The sequence below is a fragment of the Nycticebus coucang genome, chromosome 1 (genome assembly GCF_027406575.1).
Source record: "Nycticebus coucang isolate mNycCou1 chromosome 1, mNycCou1.pri, whole genome shotgun sequence".
Taxonomy (NCBI): Eukaryota; Metazoa; Chordata; class Mammalia; order Primates; family Lorisidae; genus Nycticebus; species Nycticebus coucang.
The window spans coordinates 86,081,847-86,106,072 of NC_069780.1; the positions used below are offsets into that span (position 1 = coordinate 86,081,847).

General features: G+C 41.8%; 1 protein-coding gene across 6 annotated transcripts in view; it reads left to right on the top strand.

Annotated features, from left to right (window-relative positions):
• Positions 1-2,169: 2,169 nt before the first annotated feature.
• RAPGEF2 (Rap guanine nucleotide exchange factor 2) overlaps positions 2,170-24,226 on the top strand; it is a 299,942-nt gene continuing 277,885 nt past the window's right edge. For all 6 annotated transcript variants that reach the window (XM_053583632.1, XM_053583658.1, XM_053583668.1 and 3 more), the window contains exon 1: positions 2,170-2,688. In XM_053583632.1, coding sequence (XP_053439607.1) covers positions 2,620-2,688 — 69 coding nt within the window. In that variant the 5' untranslated portion in view covers positions 2,170-2,619. The remainder of the gene's footprint in view (positions 2,689-24,226) is intronic.

Consider the following 24,226-nt stretch of genomic DNA (forward strand, 5'->3'; position numbering starts at 1 on the left):
TGGGCGATGAGAATGGTGTCCATGTCATTAACAGATGGGGAATCTGGCTGTGGGCGGAGCAGGTTTGAGGCAGGACATCTGCGGCCTGGTTTACACATGTTGATCCTGAGATGTCTATTAGACACCAGGTGGAGATGTCAGGTACATTTTTGCACTTCATTGGGTTTGATTTCTTTTATCCCCTTTCTCCTTTTTACAGAGCTCTGTTGGCACTTATTCGTGTTCCTTTGTTTTCAAGGTGGTGGTCTGTGTCATATAGAATTTGATGTTGGGGCTTAACTAAGATGGGAAAGAGAATTAAGGGAAAGTCGTTTCAGCAAGAGTAATATAAATGGGTCTATAGATAACAGTTTGTAACTCAATTTCAGTTTCACAAGCTTGAGTAGGGACCGTCCCTTCTCCAGGAAGCCACACAAGCTGTTTAGTGCCACACCAGTGACTCCAGGACCTCAAAATGTAGCTGAAAACCTATACCAAGAGTTTAAAATAAATTATATATTGAAAAAGCACGTTTGAAAATCTGAAGAAAGTTCAATGCAGTAGCTCATAAATAAAAGTAGCAATCTACCTCTTAGACACCATATACACAGCAAAACAAAAGTAAAACCTGAGGCCAGACCAGAACAGCAGTGTGGTGCCCGATGCTTGGCTAGTGACCTTTCTGTTTGGGGGCTGACCTTACACATCCAGACCTGGCTTAGGGAGGGAGTGATAATATCTTATGTTATAGTCTCGGCGCCAAAAAAGTCTGGCTTGGAAATCTGTGATCTGGAGAAGGTGTGCTCAGTCCAAAGCAAACCCCGATCTACCAATAAATGTTTCTGATTATGTCACAGAACTTGCCACCTTGGTCTGTCGCTAAGGACCGATCACCTTTCAATCTGGCGTGTTTATGTGCCCGGCGGGGGGTGATATTGGTATTGGCTTTGGTGTTGAAACCTGTCTCCTTAATTTCGTGGTCATTTTAGTGTCTGAAGGTACCAGACTGGACAATGCAGTAAATTACGAATAAGCAAAATAAACCCTAAGAGGATTTGTCGCCACGGAAGCAATTCGGGGCCAACTCTTGGGTTCAAAAAGAACGCCCAGTACCACCCGGGCTCTCGTGGCGGACTTCTGCCCCGGGGTTAACGCTCGGCCCCCCGGCGGCGGCGCAGCGCAGGGCAGTCGGCGGGGGGCGACTCCACGCTGCCGGGTCTTCCCGGACCCGCGGAGGAGGCGCGGCGCGAGACAGGGGGAGGGGACCGGGACAGGGGAGCCCTGGGCTTCTCTCCTGGACGCCAGGACTCGGGCCCCTTCCTCCGGGCCCGGCCAGCTTAGCCGTGGGCCGTGCGACTCCCCGCGGCCGCAGCGCCAGCTCACCTGGCGGCCAGCAAAGGTGCCACTCGGCAGCGAGGGCGCGGCCGGCGGGCGGGCACGGGGAGGGCGAGGGGGCGGAACCGGCGCGACGGAGCGGCCCCGCCCCCGATGATGCGGCGGCCGCCGACTGGCCTGCGCCTTGTCACTCACTGCTCACCATGGTTGCAGCACAAAGCAACAAGCCCCGGAGGCCGCTTCCTCCCTGAGGAGCGGCTCCGGCGGCCGGAGAAGGCGCAGGCGGAGGAAGAGGCGGAGGAAGAGGAGGGGAATCGCCGCTTCCCAAATACTCTCTCCGAGGGGGTTGCGCGCGGCGCTCGGCTCTCGGCCCTCGGACGCCCGCCGCCGGGAGTCCCGACCTGGGCTGCCCGCGGCCCCTGCTGACCCCTCCCCCTGCCCGCGCAGACGAGGAACAAAGTTGCGGAGCGCGACTGGGCCGGAGGGCTGCAGCCCCGGCCGGGTGCTCTGGCCGCGGCGGCGCGGGCTCCGGGGCAGCTCCGCTCCGGGCGCGCCGATGGGGGGAGGCGGCGGCGGCGGAGCCCTTGGCGGCGGCCGGAGCAGCAGAGGCGGCGGCGGCGGCGGCGAGGCGGCCCGAGGGGATGCAGCAGCAGTCGGGAGGGACAGCCGAGCCCAGTAGACGGAGACCGGGAGCGGCGGCGGCGGCGATCGGGCTTCGCGGCGGCCGGACCTGAGCCAGGCTCACCCGGGCCGTCCTCGCGAGCGGTGGCCGCGGCGTCCAAGTGCCCGAGGACTGGGGACGCGGCAAACCCGAGTGCTTCCCGGAGACCCCTGGGCTGCGGTGCGAGCCCCTGAGAGGAAGGGGCGACCTTCAGCGAAGTGGGGAGAGCAGGCTCCGCCTGCCTGAAGCCCTCCCCTTCCCCACTGCCACCCTAAAAATAACTCGGGCCCGCTGGGACCCGGAGGAGCCGCCACTGTCCCCGAGTGGAGCCGGGGGAGGCGTGTCGAGCCAGGGCCCGAGGGAGCCGGCCGAGCAGCGAGGAGGAGGAGGAGTTGCCAAGCGCGCCGCAGGCTCGGGGCCGCAGGGACACTCCCGCCGCCGGCGCCCTTCGTGCCGGTCCCGCGCTCGGGGCCCCCGGATCCCGCCGCGCCGCCCCCCGCGCCGCCGCCGCCGCCGCCGCCGCCGCGCGGTTTGGCTTATTAGCCTCGGGCGGGCGGAGCGCGCAGGGCGGGGGCAGCGCGGTGCTGGGCCGGGAGGAGGCCGGCGAGGGTGCGGAGCGGCCCCGGCCCGGCCCGCGGGGGGAGATGGCGTCCTACGTGGATAACAGCTTCCGCCAAGCAGTGATGAAGAACCCCGCCGAGAGGACCCCCCAGGTGAGAACTTGGCCAGATTTGCCTGTCCCAGGCCGGGTCTCCCCCTGTCCGCCCACACTCCCTCCCTGACACAGTTCTCCCCGAGCACCCCACTTCTATCAGGACCCCCAACTTTGAGCGGCATCTCTCCTCGGAGTCTTCTGCTCCTGCCATCCTGATTTTATTTTTCCCTCCCTTTGACACTCTGCTCCTTTACTCTCCTCCCAGTTACTGACCTTCCCCCTGCGTTTGCCGGGCATGTGTGTCTCTCTCTGTGTATTTATTCTGTAATTGGCTTTCCCTCGCCCCTGCTGCTCTGAGTCTCAGGGGTGGGCCCTTCCCCTCCGCGCAGCCAGCTAGCCTTGCCTGCTGACCGCAGGTCCCTTCTTTTGCCTGTGACCCTTCTGTCTTTAGAGTTCCGTTGCAAGGGTAGGGGGGAAACTTGTGTGGTTGTGCGAAAGACAAAAATCCATGTTGGCCTTCCAAAGGAAAACATTGAGATGTTCGTACAGTTACTATTTTGCTTTTTTTTTTTTGAAAAAGAGATGCTGGTTTTCATTGAAGGAAAAAGTAAAGTTGTCTAGCTAGGCTGGTGCTCTTAGTTTAAACTGCAGACATCACTGCAGAGCAGTCGTGTTCAAAGGCACTCACGGGAGGGCACCCTGCAGATTCTTTTGGTGTTGCACAACCTTGTCAAAATTAGATAAGTTTGTTAACCTTTATACATTTGTTTACCCTCAGGCTTAGTCTTACGTTAAGTGGAGGAATTGCTGAGGGGGCATGGTTGGATTTGGCCCTCTCAACTTGGACTAGAGAGGGTGACATTTTAAAAATTGGGGTGGTCTGATTTTCTTTGCTTTTAGTTGCTCACCGGATAATGACGCATATTCTTAAGCATTGAGATGGTGACTGCAGGGGAGCCTGCTTGCCAACCCTCTTAAGACAAATAAGCCCTTCTGATCCGTGGGACCATCAGACATTTGGACCTAATGCTTGAAAGAGTTGCTGCTTGTTAGGTGTTGGATGCCATCTGTTCAAATCCAAATGTTCTCGTTTTCTGACGTTTATTATTATTTAATGTGAGAAGAAAGTAGACTCTTCCACAGGCTGCCTTTGGACTTTCCCCAAGAATGACACCTGGTACTATTTTTGATTTTTCATTTCCCTGATGGATCTGTCACATCTGGCGTATTGTGGATAGATTTCGTATATGTTTCAAATGTGTGGAAGATGGGCTGTAATTTTACAAGAAAACTTATTTCAGTATGTCTAGGAAGTTTCTATTCTAAAAGACTTTTTAAAGTCACAAATAAGGAATGTCCTCCTTTGATCTTGTCTTTTTGTTATTAGACTGACTCTCCTCTCCTGTGCCTTCCTCATCAACTATTTGTTTACAATTGTCAGTTGAGTCAGTCTTTGGCATCTGAAAATGCACATTGCCAGTCTCATTGTGAAGGAAAAGCAGATTTCAGTGAAATATTTCAATACCTTTGAAAACTATTGTTAGAAGTGTGAGGTGATATTACACATGCTGAGATTGTTAGATCCTAGCAAGGCTGGTCAGGAAATGATGTCAGGGGCCTTAGGTAGAAATTAGAAAGGGGGTTGTCATACCTTTGGTTGATTAGTTAGAAGAATAACAATGACTGAAATCTAGTTATCAGGTGGTGTGTGTGTGTCACCAAACAAGACTAAAAGAGACAAAACCTCTACTGTGACAGTGTGGGGATTGTGCCAGATAAATGAACTGTTATACCTTCCTGTTCCCCTCCAGTTGTGTGTAAAATAGAGTAAAAACTGACCCAACACACCTGGGTGTGCTAGCCTGGGTCAGAAGTGGGCTGGTTACTACAGACGCCACCCCTGAAAGCTCCATTGACAATCTGAAATCAGCACTTTCCATCCAGCAAACCTTCATAAGAAAAAGTTAACAAAGAGCAACTTAGAGACCTTTTGAACATTCCCAAGTGTCTGTCAGGCCTATGAACTTGGGTGTTCATTTGGTTATTACTAAACCAACCCCCCCTTTTGTTTATTGTTTTAAAGAGAAAGTCATCTGCCATGTGAATGATCTATCTTTACCTGACTTGTTAGAAATAATCTTCTAAGAGCTTGAAATTTACTCAAAAGTGTAAAAAAAAAAAGCTTTTGTAGAAGGTGTTTTTTATATTAACAGTGCTTTGTGAATGCAATGCTGGACAGTTTTACCTAGTGTTTTTTCTCATGAATGGTTAAGAGTTGGAATTTTGTAATATAAGAAAAGCAACGTTGTTAGATAAGCTTGATGTGATCAACAGAAGGACATGAGTGAGGAAAGGTTTGCTGTTGTGCTTCCTTCTGTTTCTGAGGAGAGACGTGATAAAGGAGTTTGTGTGATTCTCATAGGCAGAAAGAAAGAGCTTTCAAAGAAAAGAACAGAAGAAAATACGCATTTTGTTTTGTTAAATTCAATTTCTTTTAAAAAGCTTGCCGCCCCATTCCTCTTCCAAACTCAGTGAAGACATGAATTTGTATTTTGTCAAATGTCTAGGGAAAATGTAAACTAAGAAGTTGGCTAGGAGAGAATCTGAGGTGAGAAGTGTCCCAGGAACTTTGATAAATTGGAAGCTTTTCATGTCCACCTGGAAGATGGGAACTCCTTTTTTAAAAAAGGTCATTGGAGAGATGAAATAGTGAGGAGAAGGCTCAGCGCCTGTGGCTCAAGCAGCTAAGGCATCAGCCACATACACCTGAGCTGGCGGGTTCAAATCCAGCCTGGGCACGCCTAACAAAAATGACTGCCGCAACCAACAAATAGTCCGGTGTTGTGGCGGGCTCCTGTAGTCCCAGCTACTTAGCTACTTGGGAGGTGGAGGCAGGAGAATTGCTTGAGCCCAGGAGTGGGAAGTTGCTGTGAGCTATGATGATACGGCACTCTACCCAGGGCGACAGCTTGAGGCTCTGTCTCCAAAAAAAAAAAAAGTTTAGAGAAAGAAATAGTGAGGAGAAATAACAAAAAAAAAAAAAAAAAAAAAATTGTCATTTGAACTTTTAGCCAAGTCATGCATATTCAGATTCAAGAGGCTGTCACTATTTCACTTGACATTCTGAGAATTCTGAGAGGAGGAAAAAGGTCGTTTTTAATCTAATGTGTGTCTGATGCTGTCTGGAAACCTGGCTGAGTTCTAGTCAATGGGGTACTGTGTTCTTGAATAGCAAAATAATGAGCACTAAACATTCTATTGATATTTTTCTGGGCACCTCTGTTGAAAAACTGTTCTCTTAAGTTAATTGCTCTATTTAACTATTTGAGTTTGTGTCTTTAATCACTTGAATGAGAAGCTTGGTCACCAAAGCAATTTGTTGAAGTAGAAGATGTAAATAAATTACAAACAGCTTTACCCCCCAGGGCTTATGCAATAAAATGATTTTTCAAAATCATTTATTTTTATTTTATTTTATTAACTTTGAGTTCAGGTCCTTTGAAATTGCTTCTGTAAAGCACTTAAGTGCATAATGTTTTCAGTTTTTCAGGTGAAACATGTATGGTGAAACATCCCTGGCGAAAACTGTTGTTTCTTTAAAGACCTAATTTAATGTATTTTTAGATAGTTGTAGAAGTTACTTTAAGAAAACGTGTAAAATAACCTCTCCTTCATCTCCTCCTAGTTAATAATCTTACTTTGTCTTTCACTATTGACTTTTTTTTTTTTTCTATTTATACACCTTTTGATTTAGTTACTAACTCATGAATGTGTCCTGTTAAGAGTACAGGACTTAATTCTTTGCAAAATCACTCAGAAGAATTCATCTGGAGTGATAATGAGAGGGCTAAAAGAAATACCTTTAGATTAGAGAACTTTAAATCTTATGAGAATCTTTACAAATATTTAACTTTCTAATCTAGTAGAATTTTGTCTATTATGGTTAAATTTTCCTTTGGAGTTTCTTTTACTGTTGTTTATAAGCAGACTCATGTTTTCATTTGATAATTTATACTTTGGTTATATTTTTGCTGATTTTTGTGCTCTAGTAATTTAAGTAGTTTCTATTTTTAAAACACAACTGAACTATGTATGCAGTTGTAAAAATGTATCTCATCAAGAAGTGATTTGCTACAAGCATTTAGGTTTCATAATAGTGATATTTGAATTTGTTAGTTAAAAATACATTTATAACTGAAATATTAATTTCAAACTTGTATTAACATGTGATTTTGAACAAGGAAGGACCCAAATTGATGGTAAAAATTATTAACATTCTTTTGCAATATTAGTGGAAGCTTAGTCGCCTTCAAATAACCTTTTAAACATTTAGTAATTAACAGCTCCATAATTAGCTTTGCATATCTTGGCTGAGGTTCAAAATGAAAATCTCTCCAAATGCAGTGCTGTATGCAGATACAAGCCTTTCCCAAACCCTGGAATTTCACAGAACAGCCAAAAAAAGAGGACAATATTGCCAACATTTTGCCTTTTTTCCTCTCAAGAAAGGGCATAAAAACAAAAGTAGCTATAACCTCTTTACTACTATTATTTAATCTTGCTATCTCTAAGGAAGGATGCTCTGTACTCCAAAGCTCAGTCTTGAAATAAAATATTCCTTCCTTCATAAGAAAACTGTTTTTTTCTTTTAAAATTCTAAAAAAGACCTGAAAAAAACATCATCTGGGTCAATTTTGGGTGATTTAAACTACCAAAATAAGAGGCTGGGCATGGTGGCTCACACCTACAATCCTCGCACTCTGGGAGGCTGAGGCAGGAGGATCCCTTGAGGTCAGGAGTTGGAAACCAGCTTAAGCAAGAGTGAGACCCCATCTTTACCAAAAATAGACAAATTAGCTGGGCCTTGTGGCGGGTACCTGTAGTCCCAGCTAATCAGGAGGCTGAGGCAAGGGGGATCACTTGAGCCTAGGAGTTTGAGGTTGCTGTGAGTTAGGCTGATACCACAGCACTCCAACCTAGGTACCAGAGAGAGAGAGAGAGAGAGAGAGAGAGAGACTCTGTCTCAAAACAAAACAAAAAATCTCCCAAAATATCAAAATAAGGACTTTCTTTTGTGATATTCGAAATTAAAATTGCATTAAGTTGTGGTAGGATATGCCTCAGATATACATCTGTTATCTGAAATAACGATCTTATAAACTTTAAGAAACAAAGACTGTGCTTCTACTTGACTAATGAAAACTAAAAAAAATTTGTTTCTTGTCAATTTTAGGAGATATGGAAACTGCTGATAATCAATGGTCCCTTTATAGCCGCATTTTATGGGATATTTCCTCTCTTCACCCCAGTTTTGGTAATGGTTTCCTTGTCTGTAAAACAATAATTGCTTTCTGCGGTTGTTTTGCAGATTAAGTGAAAGTACATTAACTATTTTGTGCAATGCCTAATGATAGTTCTTATTATAGCACATTTTAATAAATTTTTACTAGGCCTTGGGAATTCAAAGATGCAAGGAGATGTGCATCCCTCTAGTAACTCCTCAGTCGACCTCATACGCAGGCTGTGATTTGTTAGCCCTCCCGCACCAGCCCTCTCCTCTGACAACACTGAAGAGGATGTGAGCTTTCTGTGTGAATGCATTTCGAGTTCTAGGAGAGCAGGAATTCATCCACTAGAGGAAGGGGGACATGAGGATATTCCAGATTGACCCATCGTCATGTGAGTAGCGCAAATGTTTGTAAGAAAGCACAGGTAGATTTTTCTTCATTGTGCTTGGAGCCAAGGGGGTGAGCAGGAGAGACTCTGCTGGAGCGTGGAAACTTGTGGTTTGGAGTGAGAAGAGGCCAAGAGTTGTGCTATAGGCAGAGGCTTATTCTCCATGCTTAGGATGATGGGGGTGGGGTGGGGGGGAGAGTCTGAATTATTGGGAGGAGATGGATTAGAAACATTGCAGGGGTAATCTGCACAGGTCATTTGCATGTGTGCACATCTGCCTCACCTGCTCATTATTTTTTCTTTCATTTTTTTTTTTTTTTGAGACAGAGCCTCAAGCTGTTGCCCTGGGTAGAGTGCCGTGGCATCACAGCGCACAGCATCCTCCAACTCCTGGGTTCCAGTGATTCTCTTGCCTCAACCTCCCAAGTAGTTGGGACTACAGGTGCCCGCCACAATGCCTGGCCATTTACTTTTTCTTTTTGGTTGTAGCTGTCATTGTTGTTTGGCAGGCCTGGGCTGATGTATGTGGCTGGAGCCTTAGTCGCTTGAGCTACAGGCGCTGAGCCCCTGCTCCTTATTTTCATCTCTGCCGGAGTTGTGCCAGTGCAGCCTCCTCATGGCATGAGACGATGATGGACATTTCCTCATTGTAAGAAAATATCCAAGTTATTGAATATAATTTTCTTGACTTGTAAGAATTCTTACTTATACCCTTTTTTCCCCTTTAAACTTTAATGTCTTCTACTACATGTACATTCTGGGATTCTAGTATGAAATATCTGATTTATCATGTGGTTATACTAAATATGATAATTTCTCTTAATCTATAATGATAATGTGATTTTCAAGCTTTCCATCCTTTGGAAGAGTTGAAGAACTTCTGAATTTGAGCAGGCAAAAATGAATATATTTACATAAAAACTCTTGACTTGTGATACAATGTGATCATTTTAGTAAGAACAGGTCCTTACTCTTGTATGCCATTTTTTGCTTAATGTTGGTAGATTAGCAGAAGCAATCTATAGTACATATCATTGATCTTTTATAGCTTTATCAGGGCAAGAACATATACAGTTAGTCAAAATCTGTTCAGTGGTTATGTTAGTCTTTGTAGGGTGAAAAATAAGCTTATTGCCACATTATTTTGACTGTTAGGATTCTTTACTTTTTAGGGGAAAAATCCCCCACTCCTGGTCTCATATGCTAGTTAACCATTACTTACTGCACTGTAAGAAGTCTGTATTTTGGGGCGGCGCCTGTGGCTCAAAGGAGAAGGCCCCATATGCCGGAGGTAACGGGTTCAAACCCAGCCCTGGCCAAAAACTGCAAAAAAAAAAAAAAAGTATATTTCTTACTATCTTCAGGTGTTTCCTGTTCTCCTGTCTGTAAAAGGATTTTTACCCTTGGTGAGGTGGTGGTGGGTTTAGTTTTTGTGGAGGGGAAAATTTAGTCCTTGCATTTTAAATTGCTCCTGGCTCCACCATTTCTATACATCCATTATGCATAAAAAGTGTTTTGAGGGAATTCATGTCAGTTACCATGAAGAGGAGCTTTGTTTTATTATCAGAGCTAAATTCCTATTCCTCTTATTGTGGTTTCTCATTGCCTGCCTCCTACAGGTTGAAAATCATAGATTGTAGAGCTTAAGAATTTTTCGAATATTTAATGTAAGCTAAGTATATTGAAATGTGTGTTTTGCTCTCATTGGCAGTTAAGTTGTCAAACCAATGCTTGCCATAATATCTGGCCCTTGACAATTGTTCTGTTCTTCTCTAGCCCATGGTATTTGTTTCTACCCAATATAAAAGCTAATTCAAAAAGAAGAGATGCAAAACAAGAATTAATCATTGTGGGGAGGCCTGACAGTAACTTTCCTAGAAGCTAATAATCAGTGGATCTAAGAGGGTTGAGGGTTCGGGTACTATGGTGATTATCTTATGTCTCCTGAAATTTCATTCTGGAGTTAAGACTCTTTTATCTCTCTTTTTTTTTTTTAAGAGACAGAGTCTTAGTTTATCGCCCTTTGGTAGAGTGCTGTGGTGTCACAGCTCACGGCAACCTCTAACTCCTGGGCTTAGGCGATTCTCTTGCCTCAGCCTCCCAAGTAGCTGGGACTACAGGTGCCTGCCACAATGCCTGGCTATTTTTCGTTGCAGTTTGGCCAGGGCCGGATTCGAACCCACCACCCTCCGTATATGGGGCTGGCACCCTACCCACTGAGCCACAGGCGCTGCCCATGACTCTTATCTTTTAAGAAAAGCTTTAGTCTTAATGAGAATCATTATCTTTTTAAAAATACAGCTTGTAAGTTTGAGATAATAGGCAGATGTAAGAAATAATGTGGAGAGATCTTTCAACCTATATCCTTTACCCTGTTTCTCCCATTAGTAATGTCTTGCCTAAGTGTAGAATAATATCACAGCCAGGATGCTGACTGATATAGTTAAGATATAGAACAATTCCAGCACCATGAAGGGTTCTCTTGTTACCATTTTTTTAAAGCCACGATCATCCTCCCACCCCGATTGTGACAATGAAGAGAAAATTATATAATAATTCTATAATCATAAGGTCTGGATGAGCAAGAGTTGTGACAGTCTTTTTTTTTTTTTTTTTGTAGAGACAGAGTCTCACTTTATGGCCCCTCGGTAGAGTGCCGTGGCGTCACACAGCTCACAGCAACCTCCAACTCCTGGGCTTAAGCGATTCTCTTGCCTCAGCCTCCCGAGTGGCTGGGACTACAGGCGTCCGCCACAACGCCCGGCTATTTTTTTTTTTTTTTTTTTGGTTGCAGTTTGGCCGGGGCCGGGTTTGAACCTGTCACCCTCGGCATATGGGGCCGGCGCCTTAACGACTGAGCCACAGGCGCCGCCCAAGTTGTGACAGTCTTAACACATTTGGGATTTTTGGGTCATAATGGAAGTAGTAAGCCTCATCTGAGCTCTGGTGATCCCACAAGCAAAGAAAGTACTTGACATTTGCCAACTAAAGTTTTTTTTTTTAAACAAATGAGAAGGAAGTCTAATGAATATATATACAAAGGGGAAACCCACTGGTCAAATAATGACAGTAACATTATAATTCCCAGGGGAAAAAATATCTATAAGTCTATAGTAACATAAGCACAGGCAGTCCCTGAGTTACAAACACCTGACTGACATACAACTCACACTTACGAATGGGGGCTGTTACAGGTAATAGGTAAATGTACCTCTTCTAACTTACGTGCAAAGTCAATTTAAGAAGAGACCGATAGGATCTATCTTGTTGGTGACTCTGGAGATCACCTGTAACTAAATGAAATGAATAAACAAAGGAGGAGAAGAGATAGCTCTTTGTTATAGTAGAATTCCAATTCCAAAATATAGAAGGAATGATGGAAGTAGAAATCACCAGGAGACAAACACCACCGTAGTAATAGTTGCTAGCAAGAATCATCAATGGATGCCAAAATTAGTGGATGAGAGTATGATGAGAAATATTGTTGTACATAGTATATGCGTCACACCATCAGGATATTTGCATAATCTCAAAGTATCCCCCTTACAAGATTAATTCATTAATTATAAGGGGAAAATCAGTACCATTGCAGCGAAAAAAAACTGGCAACACCAAATTAACTAGTTGATGAAAATTAACATCATTATAATAAAACATATCAACATAGTGTGTTTCTTGATATGAGGCATTGAGGAGACATCTGTGGATAGTCTTACTTAAAAAATCAATCTCAGTAGAAAAAATACCAGACAGACTCAAATTAAAAAAAAAAAAAAATTTTTTTTTTTTTTTTTTTTTTTTTGAGATAGTCTCTCATTTTATTGTCCCAGGCTAGAGTGCTGTGGTGCTCACAGCAAGCTCAAACTTCTGGGTTCAGGTGATCCTCCGTCTTTAGTCTCCCAAGTAGCTGGGACTATAGCACCTACCATAACACCCAGCCAATTTCTCTGTTTTTATTTAGAGGCGGGGTCTTGCTCTTGCTCAGGCCGGTCTTGAACTCCTGAACTCAAGGGATCCATTCACCTTGGTCTCCTAAAGTGCTAGGATTATAGGCATGAGCCACCATACCTGGCCCTAAAGACATTTTAAGAAAAAAAACTGGCCAGTGCTTCCTGAAAATCTTGAAGGTATATAAGGTGAAGAAATGGTGGAAGAACTTACATAGATTGGAGAATGCTAGGAGATGTGATTAATGGGACTGTGGGATTGACCTGGCTGAGAAAAAAGAGTGTTGTTAGGGCAACAGGTGAAATTTGAATATTTAGATAATTTTACTTTGGTTATGTTAGATATTAAGTTATAGGAGGCTGCACAAAGGTGATATGGCATCTTCAAACTATCTTTTTTTATTTTTATAACTTTAAGATTAAAGTTAAAGTTATTTTAAGATTCAGGTTAAAGAAAGGAAGAATAGCTTTTGGAGTGCATTTGTGACCCTTGAGAAGAGGCTACCAGGAACCTTTTTCCTGAATTACGATTTAATGAAGAATCTGGTACTTTACAACTAATATGTTTTTGCATGCCTTGAACTATTAGTAAAATGATTGAAGCAATATGTTCGTTGGAAAAGCAATTTAAAATACATATAATAGCTTATAGATAAATGGAAGAGAATAGTTAAAACAATAACGTTTATCTATTTTTTCACCTTTATTCCTACCTGAATTTCGTTGATATTCTCAAGATGGACTTCTGTTACCAGTTTTTAATATTTCAACAATATTTGTTATAAGAAAAAAGTATGGGAAATAGCATGTGTATGCATGTGTATGTTAGGCAAAATAAGAAAGAAATTGTAGTAGCTTAAGGAAGTTGATCTCAGTGAAATTTAAGTTGTACGCACCCTCCCCCCTTCCTTTCCTGTGAACTTGAAAATTCTTTAAATTCTTACTTTAGTAGGAGTGAGGGGGTGGAGGGGAGGGAAGGAGGAGTGGCAAGGGTGTGTTTAAAAAGTCTGGTTAGAGGTGCTGGTATAGCTGTGGGGAATAGTGATGTCTTAGCTCAGTATGTTCTATACTTTCATTTAGAGTTTTTTAGAACTTTGTTAAGATATAAAAAGAAAACAAAAAACTTTTTAAAAAATAAAACAAAGGCCAAAATCTCTACAAATCTTTTTGCCTACTCAGATAGCCTTTGTATTTAGGTTATAAAGGCCCTCTCCCTTTTGGATTAATCACCCAAACTTTCCTTATTTATTTATTTATTTATTTGTTTTTGATGGTAAATACTGGAGAATCCATGTTGTTTTGGTATATTAGTCACTTTTTTTCTAGCCCTGAAACTGGTGTTGGAAGATAGGATTAAAAATATGGGATTGAACATTTGAGGTGAATAAGCAGGATAGTATTTATAGTTTTTAAATTTTTTTTTTTTTTTTTTTTGCAGTTTTTGGCCTTGATCTTCCTGCCTCCACCTCCCCAGTTGCTGGGATAGCAGGAAGCTACCACAAAGCCTGCCTAATTTTTTTTCCATTTTTAGTGGAGATAGGGTCTCATTCTTTTTTACTCAGGCTGGTCTTGAACTCACCTCAAGTAATCCTCCTACCTTGCCTATCAGAGTGCTAGGAGTACTGGTGTGAGCCACCACATCTGGTCTGTTTTGTTTTCAGTGTTTTAAGGGATTTTTTTTTTTTTTATGCGTGTGTTTGTTCCTAATAATAAATTGTATTTGAGGGCACAAATGAAAAAGAAAAGAGGTGGCCAGGTTTTTAAGCAACTAAAATCTTATAAAATTAAAAAGCAGGGACGGTGCCTGTGGCTCAAAGGAGTAGGGTGCCAGCCCCATATGCCTGAGGTGGTGGGTTCAAAGCCAGCCCCGGCTAGAAACTGCAAAAAATAAATAAATAAATAAAAAATAAAAAGCATATAAATAGTGCAAGTGTAGACTAAACCTATTTAACATTCATCCAGAACAACTGGATACTATAAAGTACAGTAACTATCTGATTTCTGCAAGGCAGTATGTTTCTGATATTTTTTCTAAGCTACATTATCTAGTCTTGCAAACTCCATTTTCTTTTAAACACTCAAATTTGTTGGGGGAATGCTTAGTTAAATTGTTAAAAGTATTTGATTATCAATCTAAGTTATATCTTTTCGTTATTGTATTGAGAAACTGCTTCATCAAATTTATGCATTTCCAAAGAACTAGAAATGGGTCTTAAAAACTTGTGAGTTTAAAAACTTAAAAATGCAGTATTAGAAAATGCTAAGGATTGGGTAAGGAAGAATTTGACAGTATTTCAATTTGTTTCTAATCTTTATTCATATCTGATCCTTCTCCCATCTCCTGTTTTTGTGGAGCCGAAAGAAATTCAATGGCAAGCTTAGGGGCAGACATCCTCTGCATGTCTGTTCCTTGCATTTGGGATACCACAAACTGTATTTAGATTCTGACAGTGTACCCAAAAGTTCTTTATTCCCAAATGTGAACCTTCAAAGCTAATTGTCATCTGAGACTTAAGTTGGAGAGGGTGGGAATTCTATTTTGATTCCATTTTCTCTGGTATGGTTTGAATCTATATCACACAGTTAGAAAAAAACTTGTTGGAAAGGAACATGATAAAATGATTTCACTATAAAAGTTCTTGTTGCCGGGCAGTGCCTGTGGCTCAAAGGAGTAGGGCACTGGCCCCATATGCTGGAGGTGGCGGGTTCAAACCCAGCCCCACCCAGAAACTGCAAAAAAAAAAAAAAAAGCTCTTGTTCCCGTTTTATATATTCTTGGATGATTGTTTTCCTTTGCAGTTATAAATTAATATCTTTAATTTTATTTATTTATTTATTTATTTTTTGGGACAGTTTTACTTTTTCACCCTTGGTAGAGTGCTGTGACATCACAGCTCACAGCAACCTCAAACTCTTGGGCTCAACTAATTCTCTTGCCTCAGCCTCCCAAGTAGCCGGACTGCAAGCGCCCATCACGATGCCCCAGGTATTTTTTGTTGTAGTTGTCATTGTTGTTTTAGCTGGCTCGGGCTGGGTTTGAACCCTCCAGCCTCAGTGTATGTGGCCTGCGCCCTACCCACTGAGCTACGGGTGCTGCCAAATATTTAATTTTAATCATATTCACAAAATAGTTTGCTTTGAGTTTATTTAATGTACTTTCTTCTGATAACTTAACACACTGCCTTGTAGCCTTGGGCAGATTACTTAACCTTAGTGGGTCTCAGGCTTCTGGATGTCATAGATTGTTAAAATTTCATTATAACAGTAGGGCATTATGTGTGGCGCCTGTGGCTCAAAGGAGCAGGGTGCCTGCTCCATTTACTGGAGGTGGCGGGTTCAAACCCAGCCCTGGCCAAAAACTGCAAAACAAACAACAACAAAAAAAACAGTAGGGCATTAATATTGGTTTGTAACCTATTTACAAGTAAGTATGTTAGAATAAACGTAAACTTGCTACAATTCTCAGTTAAGAAAGTATATTTACTGTCATAAAAAAATAGGAAGGTGATAATCTCAGAATAAATAAGTTTATTTTTGTTTTGCCATATTATTCTGTTTTTGTAAGGATTGATGAAATTTAACCATGGACAGATCTAATAATTATCTGTTATCAACCTCATACGGTTGTGAAGATTAACTATGTTAATATATATTAGCACATGTTCTTAACATGGTGTCTGGCATGGAATATTTAATAGATGTTTGCTCTTATTACTGCTATTTTTCTAATAGTTGGTACTCATTACTCTCTGATCTTACTTTTTCCCATAGATACTTTCCCATCTATCTTCTGACTAATTCACCAAAGTGATTTATAGATTAAGTTAATTTGATAGACTTATCAAATCAGGCAAGAGATCACTTAAGCCCAAGAGCTTGAGGTTGCTCTGAGCTATGATGCCAGGGTACTCTATTGTACTAGGACTGCATTAGTCTGCAGGCTGCCCAAAGCTGTATACACACATGCTTAACTGTGGCCTTATTTTTCTCACCAATAAGAAACCTAAAGGTAGGCAGTGCAGGGTTGGGTTGGCGCAGATGCTCAAGGATGTCATTTAAGTAAACTGGCTCAGTCTTCTATTTAAAAGCAAGTGATTTTAGTGTTCAGAGTCACAAGATGGTAGTTGTACCATCAAGCAGGAAAGAAGGGGGGAGGTTGAGATTCCTTTTCTCAGTGAGGGTTTTGTCTTTATGTTAAAGGAAACTCCTCTCTGCGTATTCACTCTTGGCCAAAGCTGTGTCACATTTGCCATTCTTGGCGGCAAAAGAGGCTGGAAATTTTGAGTATTTTGCTTTTAAGCTTTTATAGTATAGAAAGGCAGGAAAGAAAGAGATTAGGATTAATGGGTTCTGTGAGCTGATAGTATTTGTCCAATTCACTTTGCCGAGGAAATAGATGATTGTAATAAGTTTATGCAGTGATTCTCAGGAGACCTCCTTGATGGCCTTTTTGAATTATAGAGTTACAGTAGCTACAGTTAATGGAATATAGATACATTCAACTGTTTGGTTTGCTTATTAAGTGTATGATTATTAATTTGTTGAGCCTCAAATCTCTTATTTATAGATAGGGATAAAAGTACTATTGGGTAAGTATTAAATATAAATATTTATTTATAAAACACTGCATGTAATTTTTATGTGTAATTATTCCTATGGTAACTGGGTTCTAAACATTCTGTCTATTGATTTAAAATCTAAAAATACTGGTGTCTGATATTTTCTAAGGCAGTCCCATTTGCTTCAAATTTAATCTTTAAATGCTAGACATTTCATTTATTTACTTCTATATTTATATTTATTATTATTATTATTTTTGAGACAGAGTCTTACTCTGTTGCTCAGGTAGAATGCCATGGCATCATAGTTTATAATCCTCTTGATCTGAGCCTCCCAACTAGCTGGGACTATAGGTGCCCGCCACAATAATGCCCAGCTAGTTTTTTTAACAGATGGGGTCTCATTCTAGCTCAGGCTGGTCGGGACCCTGTCTCTAAAAATAGCCAGGTGTAATGATGGGTGCCTGGAGCCCCCACTACTCAGGAGGCTGAGGCAAGAGGATCTTAAGCCCAAGAGTTTGAGGTTGCTCTGAGCTATGATGTCAGGGTACTCCATTGAGAGCAACAAAATAAGGCTGTCTCAAAAAAAAAAAAAAAAATGAGGTCTCTTTCTTGCTCAGGCTGGTCTTTAACCCATGAGCTCAAGGGATCCATCCTCCTTGGCCTCCCAGAGTGCTAGGATGACAGGTGTGAGCCACCACCCCTGGCCAAATTCTAGAAATTTTAGGTTTTTATGTGCATGTGTGCTGCATTTGTACATAAAGTTTGACAATTAAATTTGTGAACTCATCCTAGAAAAAGCATTACATACTTCATTGCTGAATATCACTATGGTCACCTTTGAAGTACTCCCCTTGGGAAGCTGTGCATTGATGCCAGAGCCTAGTCCACCCTTCAAAGCAATTTGAGACTCTTTTTATGAAATGATTGTTACAGCTGACACCATATTACCCTCAGTGTCCTAAATGTCATCAAAATATTTTCCTCTCAATATTTCCATTATTTTCCAGTAAAGAAAAAAGTCATTGGGGGATCAGACCTGGTGAGTAGGGAGGGTGTTCCAATACAGTAATTTTTTTACTGGCTAGAAACTTCATCACAGACAGAGCCACGTGAACTGGTGCATTGTAGTGATACAAGAGCCATGAGTTGTTGGCCAAAATTTTCAGTTAATTTCAGTTAATTTTCCTGTTTCTGTGTTGATGTCTACTTGGTCTGTTATACTTCTCACAGTCATCCAATTATTTTGATGCAAACTGCAACAAATTTTTGCAGTGTGTTCGTCAGTTCTGCTTGTTACTGGCCTCCCTGACCGCTCCTCTTCAGCGATGCTTTCTGTATCCTCAGAAAAATGTTCAATCCACCTGTACACTGCCTTTTTCTTCATGGCATTATTTCCATAAACTGGACTTACTATGTCCCTGATTTCACTTCACTCTTGTCAAGCTTAAGAAGAAATTTAGGCTTGGTGCCTGTGGCTCAAGCAGTTAAGGCGCCAGCCACATACACCTGAGCTGGCGGGTTCGAATCCAGCCCGGGCTTGCTTCCAAACAACAATGACGGCTGCAACCAAAAAATAGCCAGACGTTGTGGTGGGCACCTGTAGTCCCAGCTACTTGGGAGGCAGAGGCAGAAGAATTGCTCGAGCCCAGGTGTTGGAGGTTTCTGTGAGCTATGATGCCACGGCATTCTACCCAGGGTGACAGCTTGAGGCTCTGTCTCAAAAAAAAAAGAAGAAATTTAATGTTTGTTACTTTAATTCAAACTGACATTCTTGCAGTGGCACACAAAAACACGCAACAACAATAGTTAATGCCACTCAGTAAGACACCGCTGCATGTGGACATGAACACAGCAGCAGGACACTGATATACTGAGGCCAGGAAGCCTTGTTGGGAGGGTAGTACAGAGCTGCCGAGGTAAATGCACAGTGACAAGTTTGCAAACTTAATTGTCAGACCTGGTGTATGTACTGATATTTCTGCTTGTAATAATGCTTTGTCATATTTCTGGGACTTCAAGGTTTCAATTTGTCATTCCTCACAAAAGCTGAATCACCACTGACTGTACATATACATTTGTCTATAAAATATACGTAAAAGATAGTTTTTTTGTACTTTTTTGTACTTTATTGAATTCATACATATAAACTTAAGTCTTTAAAAAGAGTGGTTTCATATTGAATGTTTTACAAGATTAGCTTTGACAGTAAAACTTTACGTATGCATGTGTCCTGCCTGAAAGCAACTGATAAGTGTTTAGTTAGGGGCTTTTTCTGATAGTACTGAATGAAGATTTATGTTAGGTCAGTTGCTCTTAGAGTTGTATAGTGGGGTCAGTTGAACAATTTGCTCTTAGAAACTAATGGCTGGAAATGTTACTGGTAAGAGTTAGGTGCATTTGTCATCCTTAAATAGTCTATGTTTTCATAAATTATTTGTTTTGGTGGGGTGTAATATATGCCTAAGTCAGTTGCAGTCTACATTAGGACCCTGTCTTCATTTAAAATGGGTTAACTTGCACTAAGTCTGTCTGCCCCATTAGACCGAGAGCTTGTTGGGCTGGAACTTTGGAGTCATCTTTTACGTGCAGCACTTGGCATTACCCTTAGCACAGATGTGGAGCTGATAAATGTTGGATTACCTGATCTTGCTTTCCTGAGAGTTTGAGACTTGGTGGCACAGGGGGAAGATATAGTTGACCCTTGAACAACATGGGTTTGAGCTGTGCAGATCCACTTACCCACAGTTTAAAAAAAAAAAAAAATCGGCCTGGTGCATTGGCCTATAATCCTAGCACTCTGAGATGCCGAGGCATGTGGATTGCCTGAACTCAGGAGTTCGAGACCAGCCTGAGCAAGAGCGAGACCCTGTCTCTACTAAAAACAGAAAAACTCCCCATTTGTGGTGGGCACCCGTAGTCTCAGCTCCTTGGGAGGCTGACGCAGGAGGATCACTTGAGCCCTAGAGTTTGAGGTAGCTGAGACCTGTGATTGATGCCACAGCACTCTACCCAGGGCAATGAAGTGAGACTCTGTCTCAAGAAAAAAAACTTTTTCGTAGGTTTGTGACAATTTGAAAAAACTTACAGATGAACTGTGTTGCTTTTTTGATGTATGTATGTCGTGAATGCATAAAGTAAACATACATACTAGCCTGTTTTATCATTTGCTACAATAAAGCATACACACGTCTTATTGTAAAAAGTTAAAATTTATCAAAACTTACATGTACAAACACATCCATGGTGCCAAAATTTTGAGAAATGTAAACCAATGTGAAGATGCGGCATGAACTCATAGCTGCGTAAAATTAACTGTGGCGCACCCTGTACTGCTGTAATAATTTTGTTGCCACCTCCTGTGCTGTCGTAGTGAGCTCGGTGTTGCCGGTATCTGCTAAAATGCCACGGGGCACCAGTCATGGGATGCTGTGCCTGCTGGTGTGTGCTACTCTCTAAGTCAATTTTGTGTGAGCAGTTCTTCTGCTGGTAAATTGCATAGCACAATAAGCAGTGATGTTTGGACGTTCTCATGTATTTTCCATCATTTTTAGTGCAGGACTGTAAACTTGAACAACACAATGGGAACTTTGCAAAGCGGCGCTAGCGGTGCTGGGAGTGTGCAGAGGAAGCAGAGAAAAGTCACGACATTACAGGAGAAGGTCGAATTGCTTGATCTGCACTGTCAGTTGAGGTCTGCAGTTATAGTTGCCCGCCATTTCAATAGATTTATCTTAGATGAAATAAACTTATAAGGGGCGGCGCCTGTGGCTCAGTCGGTAAGGCGCCGGCCCCACATACCGAGGGTGGCGGGTTCAAACCCGGCCCCGGCTGAACTGCAACCAAAAAATAGCTGGGCGTTGTGGCGGGCTCCTGTCGTCCCAGCTACTCGGGAGGCTGAGGCAAGAGAATCGCTTAAGCCCAGGAGTTGGAAGTTGCTGTGAGCTGTGTGATGCCATGGCACTCTACCCGAAGGGCATAAAGTGACACTCTGTCTCTACAAAAAAAAAAAAAAAAAAAAGAAATAAACTTATAATATCAATAAATACAGTGCAGTCTTATAAGTGTATTTTTTCTTCTATGTGATTATTTAAATAATAACATTTTCTTTATTTTAAGAATACCATACAGCATACTGGGTAACATACAAAATATGTATGTATTGGGTGTTTATTTATGTTCTCAGTAAGGTTTCTGATCAACAGGTTTAGAAGTATTTAACACTTAGTAAAGTTTTTGAGGAGTCAGAAGTTATTTATTTATTTGTTTTTAGAGATAGAGTCTCAGTTTGTAACCCTTGGTAGAGAGCTGTGGCATTACAGCTCACAGCAACCTCTAGCTCTTGGGCTTAGGCGATGCTCTTGCCTTAGCCTCCTGAGTAGCTGGGACTACAGGCGCCTGCCACAACGCCTGGCTATTTTTTGTTGCAGTTTGTCCCAGGCCAGGTTCGAACCCGCCACCCTCAGTATATGGGGCCGGCGCCCTACTCACTGAGCCACAGGCGCCACCCGGAGTCAGAAGTTATAGTGGAGTTTTGACGGTGTGAGGAGTTAGCACCTCATCCTCCATGTTGCTCAAGGGTCATCTGTGTTTGGAAAAGTTACCCACTGTTGGGATAAATCTACTCATGAGACTTAGCAAGATTATCTTTGTCTTTTGTGATGGAATGTTTAATTAGGTATTTTTCTTTTGTTATTTTGAAAGCATTAATTCCCTCGTACTTTGCATATATTCTATAAAAAGTATCTTACTCTCTGCCTTGGTAATTATAAAAATTTTTGTTTAGTTGTCTTCTGGTTGGCTTGTCAACTTGAAAAATTTCATCATCACCTTAAAAATTTCTGGTCTTGGCCAGGCACAGTGGCTCATGCCTGTAATCCTAGCACTGTGGGAGGCCGAGGTAGGAGGATTGCTTGAGCTCAGGACTTTCAGCCTCAGCAAGAGCAAGACCCTGCCTCTACTAAAAGTAGAAAAATTAGCTGGATGTTGTGGCAGGTGCTTGTAGTGTCAGCTACTTGGGAGGCTGAGGCAGGAGGATCATTTGAGCCCCAAGAGTTTGAGGTTGCTGTGAACTAGGCTCAAAGTAAGGCTCTGTCTCAAAACAAAACAAAACAAAAAAGAATAAATAAAAAGGAATTTCTGGTCTGGTGTGTAGTAGGGAATCCTGAGGGAGTAGGGACTCTCCCTCCCCTCTCCTCCCCTTCCCCTTTCCATTTTTTTCTTCCCTGATTATCTCTTGGGCTCTTGGTGAGAACTTCAAATGTTGTCAGTGCTCAAGGATCTAATATCTTCCATAATTACAGAGACTTTTGAGTCTGAGCAGTAAGAGTCAGGGTAGTGGTTAAAGAAAAACACTTCAGTTGTAATGGGATGAATGGGAAGATGGTGGAGGACAACTGAGGTTTTTACAATGCCCACGACATGGCATTGGGCCAGAAAACTATAGAGATAGGTATGAAACAAGACTGTACCAGATTGAATTAAAACAGACAAGTTTGGGAGGAAGAGGAACCAGTGATGGCTTAGGACGATTCCTTGAAATTAATGACTGTAATTTTTTCTTTTTTGTGATGCTGAATAATTGGTTACAGTGTGAGGGCAGAGCATATGACTGTTTTGTATTTTATATTATGAGTGTGTTGAAGAATAATGTCTTTAAGTTATCATTGGCTGTGGAAGGTAAGGCTGAAGTGAATGAGGAGGACTAAAGGAACATTTGAAATGTGTGTGTGCATATGGATTTTTACCTTTTTCCCTTCCTCCTCCCCTCCCCTCCCCATCCCTCTATTCCCCTCCCTTCTCTTCCCCTTTCCACTTTTTTCTTTCCTGGATTGTCTCTTGGGCTCTTGGTGAGAACTTCAAATGTTGTCAGTGCTCAAGGATCTGATACCTTCCATAATTACAAGTCTGCAATATTTTTTTGCTCAAGATGTGTCTTTACTGAAAGAGGAATGAAAAGGGGGACTTACCCCAGCCTAGTTTCACTGCTAATTTAAAAACAGCTAAAACCAAGCTCTCCTGTCTGTCTCAGTTAGTTTGTCTTCCTTAAATAACCAAGCAAGGACTAGGACTTTTAGTAACCATAGTAAGTATCTTATAGTGATCTTTATAAATAAACTCTGAGAGGGAAAGTGAAGTTATATTCCACAAATAGCATTATTAACAAAACTTCTTAAATATACTATTTATAATAAAAATTATCGTTCATCTGTTAATTTTCATCCAGTATGGTCTTTCCGAACCCGAGGAAGGACATATTTTTGTCTAGTTTTCAGTTTTCTAGCCCAACTTTCTTGCAATGGTGATCTTTGTTTGGGTTTCCTAGAAATCTAGAATTAGATGAGAGGTTTTAACACAGTATTCTTCCTGAATTAGGCTTTCATTTTTTAAACACACATACAGCTATGAATTTTTTAATACCGCAACCCAGTTCCTAGCATCTGAGTTGTGTGCTCTGCTCAATCAACGCGTTGGTCTCATAGTTCTCTTATTTCCATTTAGTGTGCAATCGAGAAATATTTTACTGCTACTTTATTTTATTTAAAATGACTATTATTAATATATAAGCCCTCTACTTGGATTCAAAGATAAAATGGTTTACTCTTTATTAAGTTGTTTACATTTTATTCTCATATCAAAACAGAAACTTGCATGAGTTTATAATGTGTTTTCTTCGTAGAGTGTTTTCGAGTTGTCTTCGGTAGTTACATTACTTCTTGACAGTCACAAAGTTAACTTTTAAATGATTGGTTAATTTTATAATTTGTGCATCTGTGGCAATTATGTCAATGTATGTCAAGAAAAAAGATTATGGTGGTGGCCCATGGTTCAGTGGGTAGGATGCCGGCCACATACACCCAGGTTGAACCTGGCCCAGGCCTGCTAAACAACAATGACAACTGCAACAACAACAACAACAACAATAAATAGCCGGGCGTTGTGGTGGGTGCCTGTAGTCGTAGCTACTTGGGAGCTGAGGCTAGAGTATCGCTTAAGCCCAGGAATTTGAGGTTGCTGTAAGCTGTGATGCCATAGCACTCGACCAAGGGCGACATAGTGAGACTCTGCCTCAAAAAAAAAAAAAAAGTAAAGAAAAAGAAAGAAAAGACAAAAGATTATTTCGGTTGGATTTTTGAGGTTAGAAGTGAATTTATTTGAGAGCATTTGTTTTGTTCTCATCATGGTGCAGGAGAGACATTGATCACTGAGAATTTGGCAACACTGTCTTGCCAGTGATGTTAAGTGTAATTTTGTAGAAAAAGTTTATAAAAATTTACTACAGTGTTTGTGGTATCAGAACTTAGCACTTCCAAGTAGAAATGTTCCTAGTCTTTCCTCCCCTTCAGTTACTTATCTTTAGAGGATAATCAGTTGTTATACTTTCTGTGTCACTCCAGTTATTTATGAAAATAAA